The 23,042-nt window shown below is 31.8% G+C and overlaps 1 protein-coding gene and 1 long non-coding RNA gene across 2 annotated transcripts; one reads left to right on the top strand and one right to left on the bottom strand.

Annotated features, from left to right (window-relative positions):
* The first annotated feature begins 1,608 nt into the window (after positions 1 to 1,608).
* On the top strand, positions 1,609 to 7,765 carry LOC104647962 (uncharacterized). The gene is made up of 3 exons (XR_741966.4): positions 1,609 to 1,871; positions 4,753 to 4,815; positions 7,472 to 7,765. It is a non-coding gene; the product is annotated as an uncharacterized lncRNA (long non-coding RNA).
* Positions 7,766 to 17,141: 9,376 nt separating this feature from the next.
* On the bottom strand, positions 17,142 to 22,351 carry LOC101247227 (uncharacterized). The gene is made up of 5 exons (XM_004240870.5): positions 22,155 to 22,351; positions 18,966 to 19,062; positions 17,842 to 17,896; positions 17,630 to 17,742; positions 17,142 to 17,500 (listed from the first exon to the last, which is right to left on the bottom strand). Exons 1-5 carry the CDS (start codon positions 22,290 to 22,292, stop codon positions 17,496 to 17,498), a joined length of 408 nt encoding a protein of 135 aa, XP_004240918.1. The 5' UTR covers positions 22,293 to 22,351; the 3' UTR covers positions 17,142 to 17,495.
* Positions 22,352 to 23,042: the final 691 nt, after the last annotated feature.

Genomic DNA, 23,042 nt, shown 5'->3' on the forward strand with positions numbered 1-23,042 from the left:
GAAATTCATGGAGAAATATTCAGATTCCGGGATGGAACTGCTAGAACCTTGTTGTGTTCTTGAACTAGGGTTCTTGACCTTTTTCTCCTTTCTTGCTTCTAATTTTCTAAGTTTTGATTTAATGATTTCAGTTATGTAAGTTTTAGTTATGTTTCTAGGCTTAAACTAACTAAAATCTGATGATTTAGGGTCAAAATAACATAGTTAGAATTTAAACGAAGTGAGAAAAGACTAAAGACCCCGATGTTAATTAGTGTCGGACCAAACGACGACCTGGACTGACAGATCGTCATTTAATCAATGGCCCGTCGTTTGTGTCTGTAGGTTGGGTCAGTTCGACATGCCTTTACTAAAACGGGCATAAATTTATACTTGACGGTCTAATTTTATCAAGGTCGATGACTATGGAAAGCTAATTCCATTATCAATATTTTGGTATGCCATGGGACACCTAATTCATTTTGTGCTAAGAGTTATGATCAACTGAAGTTGACCCAACTGCAATTTCCACCTAACTGTCTGCTAATTTCCACCTACGGTCCGTAGGTCCATCTACGGACCGTGCTGGTCAATCGTGGTTCTTTTCAGAGAGTGGGTAAATGGAGTGTTTATCAGTGAACACAGACTACGGATCACAGTCTAACCCACGGACCATAGGTCCGTAAGTCGTTCGACAGTTAGTCTAATTTTTGGGCTGCGTCTTGGGGGAGTTTCAATCAGAAATGACGGATTTGTTGTACGGGCCGTAGGTCAGGCTATGGTCCGTCAATGGTAACCTTCGATTGCACCTGCAGATATCTGAATAATTGATTTCTGATCTATTTTAGATATGGGGTGTTACATGGTGTTTCTTTGACTATTTAGAATATTTTTATTGATTCCACTTTCTAGGTCTGTTGCTGATGGTTCTGTGCAATGAGTTGTTTTATCAATTTTTGAGTTTAGTAGGTATCATCATCACCCTGATTTTTTTTTATCATGACAACACCTTACATAGTCTTAATTCATGAATTATCCTATAAGGTTTTGAATTCACCCAATAAGGGCTAGAAGATACTAGGCTTGTTTTTTGAGCCACCACGATTCCTTAAGGAGGGCCACTAGAAAATTATTATTTTAAGTCTTCCTTCACATTCTTTTGTTGTTCATAGGTTAGTTAGCCCCATATAATAGTGCTTTGATACTTGGATTTTTTTTCTGAAAATCTCCCTCTTTATAAAACTGAAATTACTAAATATTCAAGGTAGGGGTGATGTGAAACCCCTCCATCTCATGAGCTATATTCTTAAAATAATAATAAAAATATTCCTTGAGAATCAAAAAGCCTTTATCAGTTTATGCATGTATATGTGTACTACATACGTCAGGATGAGCATGTGAAACGAATATAACAATCTATTGAGATATAAACATTTAATGTCATGCCTCACAAGTAGTGTGACGATTTTTTTTTTGATTTTATATGTTTGTAAACTCAAAAGTGTAGTATTTTAATTCAATAAATTGTAAAATAAAGTAAATTTCACGCAACATGCGTGTATCACGTAAACTCTACAGCTTGTCTCATTTTTTCACACTACAAAAACAAAGCAACATTGCCACAACAAATGAAGCAAGACGATGTTTTTCTATATTTTCTCATTGAGAAATTAGTGTTATATGTATAACAATAAATAAAATTATTGTAGAAACACTATTGGTGAGAGGAATTGTCTTATGGAGAACTCAGTAGCCTTAAAAGGGAGATTGGGAATTCTTTTAAGAATTCAAAGAGAACTAGAATAATGGATCCCGTGGAAGAAAACACTGATACTTCTTATTCAGGTTGTGCAATTTACTACAAAAAACTAAGCTAGCAAGGGTGTCATTAGGTATGTGATTTATCAATGTACCAAGATAGGATATTTCGATCTATGTTTTTCATTTGGTAAGATTGTATATGAATCGACAAAATTTTGATAGCATTCTCAATTGTGTGTTTTCCTTATTTTATAATAAAAAGTATAATTAAAGAAATTCAAATTGTATGATCAAACAAAACTTCAACTTCAAATTAATGTAATTTAAGTTACTGATTTCAAATCATATCCAAATGTGGCTTACATCAAGTTTTCAATATTTTTTTATACGATTAACAACTTGATCTTCAGATTAGTTTGAGACTTGTATATAAGTGAGTTATTAACCTATAAGTAAGATCCTCAACCTTTCCTAAAATTAAGTGATCACTTCCCAAGTTTAATTTGTGTGTTAAATTTTGAATAGGAATATAACTACTTTTACAACTTTTGGCGTAAATTATTCGTTCACATTCATGTAGGAATCAAGTTATACATTAGTTGTTATACTTAGAGAAGCTCAAGAAGATGGGAGTGGATTTCAAGAAGATGGTCTGTTTTAGTTATACACAATTTGAATGAGATGAAATAATTAGATGAAAATAAACATGCTAGCCATGAAGTAAAAGGCCTAGCTGAATTAGGATTAAATATCACCAAGATGTACATAAACTATTCACCTATGCAACAAATCATTGTAATTTTATCTTAAACCTCTGAAAACAAAAGCAAATTTGCAAGTATTATAAGATAAAAAGGGGAAGCCATTTATAGAAGGTACACAAGCTTCATCCTAAATTTCTCGATCGATTTAAAAATTTGTTATATTCATCCCCATCTTCCTCATCAACCTCGAACATTGACATTTAAGATTCCTCTTTATCAATTAATGTTCGAGGGTGTTGAGGAAGAAGGGAATGGTGATTGAACAAATTTTTAATAGATGAATAAATTTGAGAGGAAAATTGAATAATACCTTCTATATATGAATTTTTATTTTTACCATGTAATGCTGATTTTTTCTTTTTATTTTCAGAGGTAAATTATGAAAGAACAGTTTCTTATATAGGTCGATACTTTATGTAAATTTTACTTTGATGTTGCTTAATCCTAAATCAATAAGTTTGTTTACCTTCATGGATAGTATATATGTTTATTTCAATATAATTAATTTTTTTGTTTATAATTGTGTATAACTACAACAGATAAAGAAATTTAAACGTAGTCCACTACAATAGGAGAAAGTATTATTCAAGGTGAACTAGTACCACTTGATTACACCCATAATATACATGTGATATATATTATTGATATACTACACTGGCACTGTCAAGTTTATTAAACAAAATTGAATTCTTCAAAGATTAAAAACCATTTGATTATTGCGAACCATAACCAAAAAGAAGCAATGTAAGGGTAGGTATGTAAGGATAAAACAACAATTAAGGTTGTAAAGGGAAACCAATCACTTGCTCAAATATTTGAATTCTAAGTCAAGAGGTCAAAGGTTATCATGTCATTTTATTTTATAATATTTATTTATTAGTAAGAAATGATTGCATGTTTGCACTTTCTTACTACTTTGAATGTATTTATGTGTTTCATTAAAAATAGTATAGTAACTATTTAACCGATATTTATATACAACTGCATTTTTATATAGAATTGAGTGTATTTAATGAGTATTTGGGATTGTATTTACCTCAATAATGTAATGCCCCAAAAATGCAAACTATGATCTGAGACGTTCTTTAAATACATATAGACTTCAAATGTGATAATTTCTAATATTAGGTAAGTATTTAAAACAATTTTTTCTTTTGGGGATACCTTTACATATGAATTAAGGCCATAAGGAATTCTTAGAGCTCACCATGATGAAGCAAGATGTCCTTAATGAAGTACCTCATAGGGTTCTAAGTATTGAGAAACTAAGATAAGCTAGTTGAGTACCTCAAATTTTTCAAAAATATGAATGGAATTAGACATGCTTAAGATAGTTCCTCATAGGGTCCCACTTCTAATGAATTAAGACTATGCTTTAAGTAGCATCTCAAAAATCTTACGTGTAATAAACTAAAAATATGATTTAAGTAGCATTTCCAAGGGTTCAAGCATGATGAACTAAGATATACATAGGATATTATATCCTAGGGTTCTAAATAAGAAGGAACTAAGATAGACATAGAGAAGTGTCTCCTAGAGTTCCCATTATTTTATAAGTGGGCTAGTCCTTATTTAAGGAATATGAGTATGATGAACTTAGGGAGTACTTAATATAAGTATTACTAGGAGATGGTACTCATGCCTGGCAAAAGTATGACTAAAGGTTTCCTTATGAGTTTTGTATTACATGAGTTATGCTTGATGGTAATTCCCTTGTCGACATTAAGTAAGCCAACTGTGATACCAAAGGAGGGTGAACAATAGTATGGGATGCTTTTTATGCATTAAACAAGTGTGCCTTGGGATTATTTAGAAGTATTGTGCCCTTATGGTAGAATAGCTTTAAGACTTAGACCATGTATGTATGCTATTATTAAGATGACCAAAAGGGGATACATGGATTGGGTAGTATTATGGGATGCTAATCTTGCTTTACACTTTTATGCTTTTTAGGTTACTTTAGAATGGTGCTATTAGGGTATAGATGACTAAGGGTCAATTAAGCTTATATGATGCTTATGTGAAGAATTGGCTAATTATGATTATGATGCTTATGATGAAGAATTGGCTAATTATGTTTGAGATTATTCTATTAATATGATGATAATCCTTATGATTATGTTTTTGTCTTTTATGCTTATGTATTATGTTGACAAACCACTTGAGATGATCTTATGATGTTGTGCTAGTTTCCATACTTTTTACATTTTGTACTAACACATATTGCCTATATTCTGACCGAATGTAGGGTTGGAGGTTTGTGTTGCTTTGAAGGCTAGGTTTCAAGGATTTAGAAGAGTTGAAGATCTTGGTAAGTCCTCCTAACTTCGAGGACAACATCCACTTTATCTTTATGTCATTTACTTTTATGCTTAAGAATTTCTATGGGGTGAGTCCCAAAGATTTATTTTCAAGTCAAGTTAGATAGTGTGCAACAAGGAGTTAGAGAAGACCTCCATTTGCAATTTTAAAAACGACTTTGATTATATATCTTAAAAGTTTTAAAATTTTTCGTATTTTTCTATTATCTTGTGTTTTGATTATGTTAAGGGCTTGTATATGACCCCTTCAGGGTCAAGTACGTTGTTTCGAATCTAGGGGGTGCTCTCAGGGCATGACAAACTTTGTATCAAATCATAGGGTCTTGGGATGATTTTAGGATGTCTCGAACCACATCTAGTAGAGTCTTGTTCATAAGTGTGAAGCGCGCCACATTTTATGGATAGGATGTTATTGGGTGCTTAGGAAACTCACTTCTTCATTCTCTTAGCCGCGCTATGGAAGTTTAGCTAGTATAGGTCATTCTTCTAATGTTTGCCTATGCTTTTTCAAGTTAAGGAAAATACAAGGTCTAATACTAGGAGAAATGGGGAAGGTGAAGAGGAGCAAGAGGTTCCTCTTAAAGTTCCACCGTAAGCTTCTCCTCAAGTTCCTAATGATGAGGGGGCTATGAAAAATATGTAGATTAGGATGGATCTCCAAACATTCACTTATGGTTTAACGACTCAAGTAATTAGGAATACGAGTGTTTAAGGCACTTCTAATGTCGGTACAATCACTTCTAGAATAAGGGATTTCAAAAGAATGATACCCTCTATATCTTTGGCTTCCATGTGGATGAAGACCCACAAGGGTTCATTGATGAAGTGTTTAAGGTGCTTGATGTTATGGTAGTGTCTAAACAAAAAAAGGCAAAACTATCCACCTATCAACTAAAAGATGTGGCTCTAGTTTTGTATGGGCAACTGAAGGAGGAGAGACCCATAAGAGCGGGCTCGGTAGATTGGGGATTGTAACACCCTGTATCAAAAAATGACTAGAAATCATATTTTCATAAGTTCAATCGAAGGACTGTAGTTTGATATACGGCTCATACTATGCATCCCTCATTTACCATTAAAACTCTCCCAAAACTCAGTTCAGAAAAATTAGCTAAGTCTTGACCCACGGATACAACTATGGTCCGTAAGTCAGATAACGGTCTGTAGTCTGTGTCCGTGGATCAAGAACCCATTTACCTAGCCTCAAACTTGAACCACGATTGACAAGTAAAATCCGTAAATGGATCTACGGACCGTAGGTGACAGTTAGCAGTTAGTTAGGGGAGAAATGATGTTGGGTCAACTTCAAATGGTCATAACTTTTATCACAGACTGAATTAGGTGTACAATGACTTATTAAATGATATATAATTGAATTATCTTTCCGTAGCTAGCGAGTTTGCTAAAATCTAGCCTCCGAGTAAAAAGTTATGTCTGTTTTAGTAAAGGCATGTCGAGAAGACCCAAACGACGAACCGTCGATTGAACGATCGCCCGTCAGTCCAGGTCGTCGTGTGGTCAGACAACAAAATTTTTAGGGGTCTTGTTGTCTTTTCCTAGTTCGTTTAACCCCTAAGAAACACCATTTAATCACTAAATTATCAAATTCAAGTGAGTTCAAGTCTAGAAATATAACAAGAACTTACCTAAGTCAAACTCATAAATCAAAACTTAGAAAATTAGAAGCAAGAAAGGAGAAAAAGGTCAAGAATCCTAGTTTAAGAACGTAACAAGGTTCCATTTGTTCAGCCTTGAAATATAATTATTTCTCCGTGGATTTAATCACTACGTATGTGGGATTTTACTAGTGGGTTCCTTTCACCCATTAGGTCCCTTGTTTTCATTTAGTTCTTGATTCTCTTATCATGATTATGGTTTCTCAACTTACAGCAGATCATTACAAATTAGTTAAATATATGTTCCAAATCAGATTGTAAAGTTACTATTCCTTTTATCGCATGAATTCCAGAACCCTAGCTCTGTATTTCTTTAGTTCTTGAATTACACATGCTAGGTCAGAAATTTCAGTTACTTCATATATACATGCCTCAATTATTAATGCATCATTATCAGATTATATGTTGCATTCTCAGTTTGCATGTTCAGTTTTGAGCTATCTAGTATTTACAGAAATTCACTCATAATATATTAATCATTTAATTCATTGTGAGTAGCATAATACCGAGTTGGACTAGGGTTCATCGTACCCAATTGTCCCAGAATTACTAGCCAAATAGGTGTAAGTCCCCTCTATGGACATCATTTTAGTGATCACGCTAGCATGCCTTTATACCTAGCATGCCTTTATACCTATGGCAGGGTATATTGGGTCCTCATGATGAGACATATGCATCAGACTTCACATTTAGCTCATGTGGTTTTATTTTCGGTTGTTAGTAGCTCCCGTAGTTCAGTCATACTCTATTGCATTGACCATATTTAATGTTCAGTTAGTATTCAGTCTCAACATGTTATAAACTTGGTCATTTCATCTAGTTAGCTTAGAATTCAGTATATTATGTTCAGAATATTATACTTGCTTGTGTACTTGTTCAGTTATGCTTTATTTCATCTTTATTGTATCCTACATGATCAGTACCTTTAAAGTATTGACACATATGTGTGCTACATCTTCTCGTGATGTAGGTTCAGGTTCTCAGCATGCAGACCATGCTTAGATCGATTCCCGATCTTTAGTTCAGCAGAATCAGTGGTGAGTCCTCATTCACCGAGGACAAGAGTCATGAGTTCATTTCAGTCTTTTAGTCATTTAGTTTCAGTTTTTGCTAGACTTGAATGGGTCTTGTCCCAACATTTTTAGTCAGTTAGAGGCTTATTTCAGACATAGGTAGTTTTAACTTAGTATTGAGTTAATAACTTTTTTGTATTAAACTCATCAGTTTTAGCATGTGGGTATTCTCCATCTTTTCATTTTAAGTATCTTTTAGCTTCCGCATCAGTTTATTATCTTTAGTATGCTCGTGATCATGCTAGCAGTGTTATTTTGGTATCACATGTGGTCCTAGGTCCCATGTCTGTGTCTCGGGGGTAGCTCGAAGCGTGACTATCACATCGGAGAGCACCCACTAATGCGATCGGTATCGTCGTCCTCCCAGAGGACTCAGACAAACACTTAGCATTCGTCATTATATGTCATCAGATAAGATTATGGAATATTTAAATCTTTTACATACTATGTGATGTGTACTTAGACTTCATAATTAACAATCATAATAGGATGCATACAATATTCTGAAACATGTCTCACATATAAAAATCATCTAAAGAGTACAAATTTGGATTTAGCGAATAAATAGTCAATAAGCCATCTTGGCCTTAATGCAAAAGAATCCAAAGAACATAAATGGAAATATCAGTATTCTTAAAAATCTACTAATTTCTTCGTAAGATAGAATAATGAAAAGATATCATCACCAAACAGGACCTACCAACACTTGGAGAAAGAGTTCCAAGCTTCTTTAATCGACCTTCTTAAATCTTCAGTGGCCGGACCCTTCATTTGTAGTAATATAAAGTAATGGGATTAGTATGCCACATGTACTAAGTATGGGTATATGCACATAACATTTAAGGACATCCATGAAAAAGATCATTTCTTAAAAAACATGATAATTCATTTGAAAATCTTCAATGTAAATACCATAAAACATATACAAGTTAAGGATTTCATCAACATAAGACATGACCATAATCAAAGACAAATTATCATAGTGTCATGTTAATATTTCATATTCAATAGATCATACAAACATACCATACAAAACACTTACCAATGATGCCATCCCCAACATAAAGTGCAATGGTCATGTGAAGCTCCATAACCCCACATTACCAAGTCGATAAGATAGGAGACCATAAGCAAAGATTATCTTCATAGAACTTGTAACATAAGTAGTCATCACCTCATAAGGCAATAAAGACTAATAAGATGTTCATTAACGTAACCAATTTCATTTAAGAGCAACAAAATGTATCATAAGCATCATACCTTTCATGTTATCATTTTGCATAACAACAATCTCCTAGGACTTCCCTTAGAGTCAACTTGTGCAATGTCTAGGTAGAGTCTCATACCCCTACCTATACTAAGTAGACTCTTCAAGTAACCTTAGTCAACTTCCATTTACTTGTCTTTCATTTTACTTGAGGGAACATTCACCTTAACCGACATTAAACCATGTCAGCTAACATAGAATCCAGTGTCACCACACAGAAAGAAGGCGGTCTACTGGCTAAAGTAGAACCAAATATGACATAGCTTTCTATGTGGATCCATTAGCTAGTATCCTATGGTGTAAACATAGTTCAAGAACTAGGAGATGTATTAGAGACCATAGTTCCACATTATGGTTTTTGATTTTACCCAAATAAGGACTAAACGATACTCAAGCTTGTTCTTTCAGCCACTATGATTTCCTATGAAGGGCCACTAGAGAATTATTATTTTAAGTGGCCCTTCAAATTCTTTTGTTGAATATAGTCTAGTTAGCCTCTACATTTGCTAGTTGTAGATGTAATGGTCTTTTGGCTTTATACTTGGAGGTTTTTCCCGAGTATCTCCCTCTTTGTAATGTTGTAAGGTCCACGCAAGATCCCCCATCTCGCGAGATATATCCTTTAAATAAGAAAAAATGAGCTTTGACAATCTAAATGTCACTATCACTTATACATGTTTAATGTACTACAAAAGTGTGGATGAACATGTAAAAAGGATATAATAATTTATTGAGATAAAAAATGTAATGTCTTGCATCACAAGTAGTGTGACGATTTTATAAATTTTATGTATTAGTGAACGCAAAAGTGTAAAATTTGAATGCACTAAATTGTAATATAAAGTAAGTTTCATGCAACATGGGTGCATCACATAAAATTTGCAGCTTTTGCCTCATTTTCTTTTCACAGTACAAAAACTAAGCTATATTGTCATATCTTATCTGTGGGGATATAAGAACCCCTACTAAAAGACTATTTTGTCTTGTATTTTTCAATCCTCTTTACAATTTTTTTGGACAGTTTAGTTGTGTACATTTGTGATGACCTCGACAACTTGTGTGCATCCCGTGAAATTTATGACAAAACTGCAAGAAATTGTGAAATTAAATAAATCTCAGATAACTTACGTGTGCAAAGTGAAATTTACAACTTGTCACATTTTCTTGTAAAATTTAATGTGTTGTATTTTACCTTAATTTAAATATTTTCTACTTTAAACTACTTCAACTCTTCCCGAGGAAATGTTTAGTATCGATATATGTATGGCTACATGTGCAAGTCAAGTGTCAAAACACAAGAGAGAGAAATATAAACAACAAAGCCGGCTCAAAAATTTTCTTTTAAATTTCATTATTTCCTCTTGCAAAACCAAAACAAAAAAATACTAATTGACCCCAATAAATCTCAAGCTTTTACAATTAGAGAGGCTTTATGCTAAATAATAAGTCTTTCAATATCTTATCATTTTTACGGTGTAAAGCATTTAGATTGCGATTTAATTGAAACTCTATCAGAAAAACTAATAAAAACGATATTCAGATATATCACCGAACAATATTTTTGAATGGATACTTAGTAAATCACTTGTTTGGTTACCTCAACTTTTACAATTTTTGTAATAATTTAGTTCTTTAGTTTGTAATAACACCCATTACCCATTTTCCTACCCCCATCCAAATGAGCCAAAATTAAAAAAAAAAAATTGTTTCAACTCAGGAGTTTCATTTGCTAAATTCGATTTGTTAGCATGTTTCATCAAATAAAAATAAGAAAATTTTGAGGAAGGCTTATTTGCCTAAAAGAAATGAAGTTGGAATGTCATGGGAAGCGAAGGTAGAAAGAAAACGTGCAGTAATTACTTATATGTGAAGGAGAGTGACCACAGTTTTGGTGCATCACCAACTGAAGCAAGACGATGTTTTGCTAATTTTTCTCAGTGTGCATTTAGTGTTATATTATATATAATAATAGAAAAATGTTCAAGAAACACTATTGGTGAGAGGAATTATTTTTATGGAGAACTGTGTAGCCTTGAAGAGGAGATTGGGCCTTCTTAAAGAAATCAAAGAGAACTACAAAAATGGATACTAAGGTATTTACAGGTACGTGATTTATGAATGTTCCAACTTAGGGTACTCCGGTCTATGTTTTTTCATTATGTGAATTTTTTTAAAAAAAAATTGATAGCATTTTCAATTGTGTGATTTTCATAATTCTATAACAAAAAAAGTATAATAAAGAGATTCAAATTGCATACTTAAAGAAAACTTCTACTTAAAATCAATTTTATTGAAATTTTTTATTTTAAATCATGTCCAAATGTGGATTACATTAAGTTTTCAATATTTTTTATACTAATATCGACATTCTCCTCAGAGTAGTTTGAGACTTATATACAAGTGAGTTATTAACCTATAAGTAAGATCCTTAATATGTCCTTAACATAAGTGATAACTTTCCACGTTTAATTTGTGTGATAAATTCTGAATAGGCATATACTTAAAAGAAGAAAAACAAACATCACTTTACTAATGAATATAAACATATTATAAAATTTATATGGTCATATAACTTTTAGAACTTTTTGCATAAAGTATTACATCACATTCATGTAGGAATAAAGTTGCACATTAGGTATTATACTTATATCAAGTATGTTGCATAGGAGCTTGAAGAATATGCAAGTGGAATTCAAGAAGATGGTCTAAAGAAGAACAAATGTTTCCTTTGCTTAACTTCAATGGCAAAAACCCGTATAATGAAATTGGTGTTATAAAATCACATACAACTTCCATGATAAGGTTGAATAAATCTATTCCATTTTGTTTTCTTGAATGACTATTTTTGCTAATACAAAGTACTTTTCCTTTCCTTATCTATTGTAGTCATACACTATTTGTATGAGATGAATTAATTTGATAAAAATCCACATAGTAGCCATGAAGTCAAACACCTTGTTGAATCAGGATTAAATATCATCAAGATGTACGTAAAATATTTACCTATGCAACAAATCATTCAAATTTCATCTTTAACCTCCGAAAACAAAAAAAAAAAAAAAATTTGCAAGTATTGTAAGATAAAAAAGAGGAAGGCGTGTACAGAAGGTACAGAATGCTTCCTCCTCAATTTATCCATCGATTAAAAACTTCTTTATAATAATCCCCATATTCTTCATAAACCTTGAACATTGACGTTTAAGATTCCTCTTTATCAACCAATATTGGAGATTGTTGAGGAAGAAGGGGATTGTAATTGAAGAATTTTTTAATGGATAAAGAAATTTAAGAGGGAGCTTGTATAATACCTTCTATATATGAACTTTCTTTATACCATAAAATACTGATTTTTTTGTTTTTTGAGAGGTTAATTATGAAAGATTAGATTTATTTTATAGGTCAATAGTTTATGTACATTTTACTTTGATGTTGCTCAGTCCTAAATCAACAAGTTTATGAACTTTCATGGCTAGTGTGTTGATTTCGATCTAAAAAAATTCTCTTTCTAATTGTGTATAATCAATCATAAAAGAAAAAGAAATTGAAACATATTCTACTATATTGGGAGAAAGTGTTTTTCAAGGTGAACTAATATCACTTGATTACACACATAATATACATGTGATATATATGGTTGATATGCTACACTGGCGTTGTCAACTTTCAGAAATTGAATAGAAGTCTTAAAAGAGAAAATATATTTAATTACTGCCAACCATAACAAAAAAGATGCAATGTAGAAGAAGGTATATAAGGATTAAAAAAAAAACAATAAAGGTTGTACTGGGGCACTATCACTTGCTAAAATATTTGAATTCTAAATTGAGAGGTCAGATGTTCTGATGTCATTTTATTTATTACTGAAAATTTTTGTATGTTTGCATTTTATTACTATTTTGAATGTATTTATGTGTTTCTATTAAAAATAGTAATTAAACTATTCAACCAATATTTATATACAAGTGTATTTCTATATAGAATTGAGTGTATTTCATGAGTATTTATGATTATATTTACATCAATAATGTAATGCCCCAAAACATCAAACTATGACCTGAGATGTTCTTTAAATGCATATAGACTTCAAATCTGATTATTTCTAATATTAGATATGTATCAAAAATAAGTTTTTCTTTTGGAATGTCTCTGGATATGAATTAAGGTCATAAGGGATTCCTAGAGTATTAAGATTTTTTGTGGTAATGCCGAGAAAAATAAAGATTATGAAGCTTTTGTTCCAACGTCTTCGACCATTCATCAATCTAAGTTATGTGCTAAAAGTACTGCCCATTTTGCTGAAAAATACCGATTTCTACGTGATCCGCAGCACGAAATGAACAATAGTCGTGCGGCCGCGTGGGTAAGTCAATGTAAATATAAATTTCTGCTAAAATAACAAGGCCGACTCACAAATTTCCTTTTAAATTTCATTATTTCATCTTGCAAAATCAAAACAAAAAAAATACTAAGTGATCCCAATAAATCTCAAGTTTTAACAATTAGAGAGGCTTTATGTTAAATGATACATTTTTCAATATCTTATCATTTTTATGGTCTAAAGCATTTAGATAGAGATTTAATTAAAACTTTACCAGAAAAACTAACAAAAACGTTATTCAGATGTATAACCATACAATATTTTAAAGGAATACCTAGTAAATCACTTGGTTGGTTACTTAAACTTTTACCCCTTTTTAAAGATTCAGTTCTTTAGTTTGTAATAACATCCCATTACCCATTCTCCAACCCCCCCCCCCCCCTTTTTTTTTATTTGGATAAGCAGACAATCTTTTGAGAATACTTCTCCTTTTACAAAAAAGACTTCCTTATCCAAATGAGCCATAATAAAAAAAATTTATTTCAACTTGTGAACACCTAATGGAAAATTAAAAAATAAATAAATAAAAGGTTAAAATAACGTGCAAAAAAAAATAGAAAAAATAGTAAAAAAAAATAAAAGGAAAATCTTCCTATAAAATAGTCATAATCTCTTTAGAGTTTCTTGCAAAACTAATTATAAATTTCATAAAATTGTCTTTATTCTAAATGTAATTAAAAAAATCTTAAAATTATCCAAACTCTAAAAATTTGTTTCCTATATAAATTTTAATTCCTAACTATTAGATTCTTATATATTTAATCGCATAAAAAATTATTAAAAAATAAATACACGCAAAAAAATTAAAAATAAAAAAAGAGAAAAGATAATATGGATGTTTCAAGTTTCAAACAGATGGACATGTATTGAAAAAAAAAAAATATTAAATAGATTTTAAATAAATAAGACAGTTTTAAATATGTTTAAAATAACTCAGAGATAACAATAAATAGCATTTTTTTATTAAGCTAATAATATGATATTCAAAAATTGAGTTAAGTTATACTAAAGTGAATAAAGCGACTATGCTAGAACCACGGAACTTGAGGGGTGCCTAACACCTTCCCCTCGGTCAACAAAATTTCTTACCCAAATTTCTAGTTTGTAGACTAATAAAAATAGGCCAAATTTCCTTTTAATTAGGGATTTAAATAAATTGAATTGGAACACCAAAATCAATTTCAAGTGGCGACTCTGAATAGTAAAATTATCACTTCTCAAAATGTCACTTTAATAGGAAAACTCTTTTTCTTTCAAAACAAATCAATTTTGAGGGAAAATAAGGGTTATGACAGATGACGATACTGCTGGGGAAAACCAGCTTATTAATTTTGATTCATGTATGACTTTTATTTATTTATTTATATTTTTGGATATTATCTTTGTAGACTTAATGTGCTAATTGTCTACTTATTTATTGTCTGATATTATTTGAACTGCATATAAATGTCTTTTTCCGCGCATCTCTTTGAGTTTTCAATAATTATATTATGGTAATTGCGACGGCGCATCCCAATTCTATCAAAATAGTCAGTGGATCTTCGGTCGATGGTGAAGGATTTTTAGTCACACATATTTATATTTAGGATAGGGGGTACCCATGCACAAATCCGAAAAGTGTTGCTACCGGTACGTTGTTGCTCCCTAACTCGAGTTATCTGCTCGTTTTACAGCCAATCTAGATATTTTTCTCCACAAGTTTAACCTTGTTGAAACTAAAATCAGATATGATTATCCCTATTAGGTTTCACCCATTTGAATAATTTGTATTTAATTTAATGAGGCTCGATATATAATTGAATCCATTTAGGATAGATACCCTAATTTTATTTGACCACCTAAACTATTTTATGTGATATCTGAAAATGTATTTATTTGGAAAGCTCTTTGTATATAAACCAAATCTATGATAACTAATGAAATGAAAGAAAAATTTCTTCCTTATAAAAAAAATCACAACAACAGAAAAAAAAATTCTCTTCTATCCTTAATTAAATATTTTTTTTAAATAAAAATGATATAATTTATTTATCCATTAAAAAGAGAATTTATCCTTAAAAATAAAACAAAACAAAAACATTTTTACTCGAGAAGATACATTGTCAATCTTATTGTGAGGTTCGATCCAACAGAGAAAAAAAAATATCAAAAATCTTAAACACATAAACTAGGGCAAAAAAATAAAAAATAAATTATCTAAATTTTTTTCTAACTTGGTTGGTATCAACATGTTTATGATTATGGATAAGAAAAATAATAAGATGTTAAACTATTTGGCAAGAAAGATCAGTTTTGTTGTGACCTATAGACTTTTACTGGTATCTCTCAATATATTTATGTAATACTTGAGAAATTTTCTTGTTTGAAGTTATGGATAAAAATAAATTCGACCTCGTTGTTTCAAATGCATTGTGTAGTGAGCTTTAGATATAAAATTCAATGACATAACTTTGTTGATCTAGAACTTGGCCTGAATGTTGGTTGAGACGAAATATTGAGCAACATTTAACTTGAAAAAGGATTATAGGTTTTCTTTGATTAGATTGTCTTTCAAGCCTACCAAATGACATGTTATCCATAAAACTTTCATTTTGAGTCTAAAACTTTTTTATTTGAATAACCACATCTTAATATATATCCTTTGGAGTGCATGAATGCACTATTTATTGGTCTCACCTCCTTGAGCGATATCAATTATTTACACAGTGCCAAAGATCTAAGTTTGATAACAAAGTGAAGAGATCAAATATGTGAAACTTAAAAAAAAAAATGAAAAGCTAGAAAGAAAAAATGGAAAATAAAAATCTCCAACGAAAAGAGGAGAAAATGAGAGGAAAATAAATAAATAAACAAGAAGCTTTCAAGAAAACAACGGTCAAATGAGAAAGGGAAAAAAAAAACATTGAAAGTTGTGCAAATTTTAAGGAGAAAACAAACATTTTATTCCTAATGAATATTCTAAATTTTCCTAAGCCTACATTACAAGCTAATGACAAGTCCTATTTGACCTCATTTTTTTGTGTTCTCACATTAGTAGATCCTTACATAAGGGCCAAACATATGGAATGTCAAGCTCATCCATTGAATATCTTTCCGAGTGTTAATGACTTTTAAAACGTCCTAAGATCAAAATATTTCTATTGTGTGTGAAATATGACTTTATTTATTGTAAGGGCACTTGAAACATGAGTATATGAATAATTTGAAGTCCTTAATTGAAGCAAGATGAATTGATCTTGTAAATAATTGAATAGGTTTTTGAGGTACCATTTGAAATTATAGGGATTACTCAAAGTTGATCTGATATTTGTTTGAAAGTAGTTAAATGTGATTCATATGCATAATACTAATTGTTGGTACCAACTAAAGTCAAGACATCATCACATATGAACGATTTTTTTTTCAAGAAAAGGAAAAATAATTCTTGATTTATTGAACTAAATTCAACCTGATTCCTGAGAGAATACGTAGGCAACCCTTCATTGGGGTTCGGTCAAATCACTCAATAAAACGATAATCATGTTCTTCAATACTCCAAAGATTGATACATGATACTGTGACGTATGATGCATCGCAACGAAGAAATGAAGAAAAATGAGCTAGTCTAATGAGTGAAAAACCTCACGAGCACTACAAAACGATAGTAAATTGAGAGAATGAGATGAAAATGTCTTATTGGTGAAAAACCACGAAGGGCACCATTGACATTCCATCTTGGCATGAGCACAATCAAGATATAAGTTTGGCTATATAGTGAAAGGTACAAACAAAAGTTGTGTAAGTAGTTCGCGAGAGACAAACGCTACAACGGTAAGTTCTTGAATCTCTGTCTCTCCTGCAATGTCGCATATCAAACAATAATAATGATAAAAAATGATTATTAGGGAAACTCTTATAAATATCCTGGGAGGCCATTAGCATGTTTTTAGAGCACATCTTGTCTTTATTTAGTCGCGAGAACAAGCATTCGCGGATAGTAGTAACCGGAAAAAGGAGGCAGTATTTCATAAGTCCTAACATAAATTCCCACATAGAAGGAATATTTCTAGCTGGACTGTTTCCAAAAGCCAAAAGATGCACCTGAGATAATGCTCCAAGAATATAGCATTCTAGAAGCTATCAGCCTAACAGTCGAGCTTTAGCAGCAGGTTAACTTACATCAAATGTCATTTCACTATGTCAATCTCTTTTTAGTAGTTACATTATGTAGAACTTGAAGCTTGCTCTTCCTGGTACATCATCCCACAGTTTGAAGCTCTTCCAGGAGCAGTTTGGTTCAAACTGCAGCCAAAAAGGTCCAAACAAGACATTTCATTACATATCTAGACTGAAATTTTCAACTACTAATCTTTTAGAAGCATATTGGCGGACTACTAGTCCCTAATCAATGTCAGCTTGACTAATATCTACCTTCAGGTTCATCATCCCGTTTCATGAAATGAAAGCCCATTATATATCGGTATTCACCCGTCCCAAGGCAACGAGAACAGTATCCAAGCCCACTTCCACCACAACTCTTGCACCTAGAAGTGAGCATTAGATAATGGGATCCCCAGCAGCTCAAGTATTTACAAAGTAATAATATCTACAATGTGGAGAAATTGAATAACTTAATACCTCACCATTTTGGCCATTCTCCTCTTGGAAGCATTTCTAGGTCCAAAAAGTTAGTCCTCCCTGCATCAAGTGAATTTTATAGGAAGTCAATTTAAGAAAAATTAACCAGATCATGGAGCATATACATAAATATTAATATGCGTATTTGTGAAACTATTTGGAGGGAAAATAGTTCATTTCAGAGAGTAGGTAACTAAGGAGTTCTAGTAGACTAATTACCAAAATCCAAACTAATTAGGGAACTAAAAGTACTTCAAGCCCTATTTTGCCTAAAATGCCGCTCAACTATTTTAATTGGTACAAATTACCCTCCATCCACCGTTCGCCTTCAATATCCCTGACATTAACCTTTTGGCTAAATAATACTTTCAATGTAAACCTTTGGATCATATTTGTCCTCATTTTTAACAACTCCTCTAAAGTAAAATTATTAAATATTTATTTATTGTGTTGCCTAATCTGATTGGTCTAAACTTAATTCCTTCTCAAATCAACTATAAAAACTACATATGATTCATATGTTGACCCGATAAAATTGAAAATAATATTCAAAAGAATATTAATTTCATGATATCTTCCTATTGGCATATTTTAAATCAACCCTCAATTTATTATAATCCAATTCATAACTGGAGATCTAACTAAAATTGATATTCGCCCAGACTGATTGTCAATCTAAAAAAAGATTATTATTTTTAATCAATATTAATTTTTCTATCAATTATCTAATTGTCTTGTTCAATCCATCTTTTTATACTGTTTTTAATCACTTTTTCTTAATTAGGATATCAAGGATTCAAACTTGAAATGAACTTACGTGTTCATATTCTTTTAATTTGAATTATTTTTATGGTGGGTGGGGATACCAAAAAAAGTTATTCTCATTCTTTTATTTTGAATTTTAAGTATGTACAAAAGAAAATTTTCAGTATTACCTACATAGTTGCTTAATAAAACTAATTATTAACAAGTGAATGTTGTTATTTTGAAAAAAAATTATACCATCTTTAACTGTGAGATCTAAATAGCATCAGATGTATGTCCCAGTGCAAACATAAGTTCTTAGTTTGTAAGATACTCTGTCTTTTGCGTGTGTGTGTGTGTGTGTGAGAGAGAGAGAGAGAGGAACCTCTGCCATGGCAATGGTAGCACTCAACTCTGCCATTTCCTTTACATACAACACAAGGAGGATCTGGCTGCTTTCTTCTTTCTTTGCGAACATTCGACTGCAACAAAGTTTACATTGAAATAAGGATAAAAAAGGTAGCTTACATTCAATAACGGTACAACAGAAAAGTTCCAAATGCATGTGGAATAAGCATAGATGTCTGTCTCATACTGCAGGATCAGAACTTGATTGTCCTAATCCATGATACATTTGACTGTTCAACCGAAGCCCAATTATCGAAGTATTAAACATTACTTACTTTAAAGTAAGTGTTATTAAGTTGTCAATTTGCTGACCAATTAGCCCAAACAGAGAACAAAACTCTTTTTCCCGACGAACCAAATCACTAACTCAATGATACATATACTACAAAACAAATCTTAAAATGCTCGATCAATCTTCTGATACTAGAAGGCGATTCAAACCAACTTAAGACTAGACGATATGCAATTCTTAATCCGGTATACTGGATTACCATCTCAAATTTTGCAATTTTTACTGTAACGCTGCGGAAAAGGGATGTGGTATCTAATTTACTATGGAGACAAAGTTCACTATATCTCTCTATTTTCTATTTTACTTTCATACCAAATTAACTCATTGCATGAATACATGAAGCAATGTTGTAACCACCTAGAAGTTGGACCAATCTCCGGTTCCACTATCCATGAAAATGATTATTAAAAGTCAAAGCAGCTGATTATTAAAAGTCAGAGCAGCTATTACGAAAGAATATGTTCAGAAATATACCATACTTAGGAGTCATTTGTCCATGAGAACTTTTTCCTTTTTTCCAATAACAAACATTTCACAACCAGCATTTGGTTATATATTGGACTGATTATTTTGAAAAAAAAATTGGCAGATGAGTTTCACCTCAAATGCATGTACACAACTTTGATTCCAAATACAGTTTTTCAACTTACCTTCAAACTACTTTTATTCAAATATCACATTTTATGTCCAAATGCCTACTTAAACTTTAGAACTAAGGGTCGTTTGGCGTGAGGAATATGGATAAATAGTCATGGGACAAGAAAATAGTCCTGGGATAATATTTTTTGTTCTTGTTTGGTTGTCATGTTTGGGAATAACTTATCCCACTATTTATACCATAGTGATGGGATAAGTTATCCCATGTACATAGTGGGATAAGTTATTCCACGATATCTAATCACAGGATAATTAATCATGGGATAACCTGTTCCCAACCAAACAACCCCTAAATGTCTAACAACTCCAAACAGCAAGACGAAACAATGTTCCAAGACATTTTCACATATTAACTTTTATTAAGATTTTTTATGTAGAAACGGCTTCAAAATAAGTATTACAATAATAAGAGGTGTCACCCAATCAAATTTCTGATGCAAAGAAAATATACAAACAGGTTTATCACGTTCTCAACATTTGTTCTTCTTCATTATCCATCCAACAGTCACCCCCAAACCACAAATGGTTCAATCCTCAATAGCATAACTAATTTTCTCTACAAAGTCCAAACTTCAAACATTATCATTTCCGTATCTTAGCAACCAGGGATGTTGGCTTACAGGTCAATTAAGTGGGCGCAAATCTCAGGGACTAGGGGTCAAATCCCTAGATATAAGAGAAAACTCGGCGACTTCTTTGTATCTCCCTAATCCTTGGTGAGTAGAGTTACCTGATACCTATGCTGGTGGGAAGTAGTACATACATAGTGTTATAGTGAGTATGCTAGTCCAGGTACCACCATAAAACAAATGGCGTTGAGGTTTATTCATTCCTAAAATGTGATAGTTAGACCTTGAAATAAGTTTGTGGATGTTGCCTAATGAGTAATGGCATAAATTATAAAAAAAAAATCTTTTCTTGCCCACTGGCAAGACCCTGAATACAAATAACTTAGCAAAGCAAAAAATAAAAGCTTTCGTGATAAACACTAATGCAATGTATTCTCTTTGACTTAAATAAACAAGTGACTCTCTTCTAAGGGTTATCGTTCCAATCAAATTTTCCAATACTCTCTATGACATTTCAGCAAAGAGATGCAGTCTCTGATTCAGTATCACCATATAAATTCTCCACTAAATGCATAGACAGATTTACTGGTTAAATTTGAATCCGTTTGTATTCTTCTCCTATGATATTGTAAGGATCTGAGTTTCAATTAATTGAGTTCATCACAGTAATTTGTCGCATGAAACAACGATGAGAGTAAAAATTGTTTTAACACAGATGCACAAAGTTATGTTGTGTTGTCTATATTGTGAAGAACCATATTTTTTTTGTGAGTAGGTTCTGATAAACTATATATAATATTAAGTGAAAAATAAATCTTGAAACTAAGAGCAGTGACGAAAATCTGTTTAAGAGTATCCGAACCAAGTTTCAATATTTTTACACTGCATTAAGTTCTATTAGACTATCTTCAATACAAAAGCAACAACTATTGGCTATTATGAATGCTCAATATTCGCTCTTGCTTCATTTGGAACCATTAAGATTATAATGCTCAATGTAGCTTCAAAATAAACTTTATCACCATATAAGATCTAGAGGGTGAACCCAAACCCCTTGGCAACAAATTACACCGTATATATAAGGTATTTTTTTTTTAATGTGTATATATATAGATTTTGAATCCCTGACCCAAAAAATGGAGGAGTTGTTTAAGGGTTCAAACTTCACTAATTTCGCACCCGCCATTCAATTTCTGAAAGAAAAGCAAGTATTCAACTAAGATGGCAAAATCAAACCCAACCCGTTCAACCTGCCAAACCAGTTTAAGTTTGGGCAGGTCAGCTCAACTCGTTTCGACCCACCAATGCATTAAAAATTGAGTCCATAGGTAACCCAAATTGACTCATGAAAATTTTTATCAAAATGTTTTTAAAAAATTCGAATTTGTATATAGTCTTTAGTACTAAAAAGTTATAAAAACAAATTAAAAAAATAAATTTAGTAAAAATTGGATTGGGTTGGTCTCGACTCTTGACCCAATGTAACTCATTACCTAACCAAGCAAATTTGGATTGGATTGGTTATTGTTATTCAATCCATTATAACCGTTGCCCTGTATTCAACGGTTGAATAAACAATTGTCCAACCCAAAGAGAATAAATTGAACGATAGAAATAAGGAAACAAAAACAGAAAGGGTTTAACTTGCCTCAGTTCTGACGACCCAAGATGGCTTTGAAAAGGAAAGGAGAGGAGACAGCTTAGGTTTTGAAGGAAGGGCATTACTTGAATTTGGGGCTTCCCCTCCAATGGAGTTAACGAAACAACTCAATGTTATCGCTCCCATACTATTCTGTAATGTTCCACACTCTCTCTTCTTTCTTGTATAAATACTAGATAGTTGAAGCCTCAAACCGGTTTAATATAATTAATTATCTTTATAATTTTAATTTTTTTTTACCTAAAACCACATATTATTTTATTATAATTTCTTAAAAGAATTAATATTTAAAAAAATTATAAAAATTCCTATCAAATACGTGTCTTTCCTCTGTCAGATATATTACTGTCTCCTCTCAAATACATACATATCCTCTCTCGAATACATCTTCATCCCCTCTTGAATACATCTCTGTCGTCTCATAGTCATAGATACATCTCTCTCCTGTTGGGTACATTTGTATTCCCTCTCAAATATAGCTATCTCTCTACTCTTGGGTACATTTATATTCCCTCTCAAATATAGTTCTCTCCTCTCTTATTCATAAATATAGCTCTCTTCTCTCTGATTCATCCGTGAGCTATGTGTCAACAAGTTCCCTGATTAACAATGTATCATGACCGATATATCCGCATGTCTATTGATAAATCTACAAATTTTGTAATTTGAAAAAAGAGTAGAGATATAATGTAATTAACTCTTAAAATTATGAAAATTTATGTCATTTTAAGTTTAATTTATGTGACATATTTTTATGTGTAGTCGATTTCAAAAGAATGATGTATTAATATATTTAACAATATTTTGACTTTAAAATATACATTTTATTTTTAGTTGAAAAATTTATAGTCATATGAACATTTATAATTTATTTTA

Source organism: Solanum lycopersicum, chromosome 6, assembly GCF_036512215.1.
Source record: "Solanum lycopersicum chromosome 6, SLM_r2.1".
Taxonomy (NCBI): Eukaryota; Viridiplantae; Streptophyta; class Magnoliopsida; order Solanales; family Solanaceae; genus Solanum; species Solanum lycopersicum.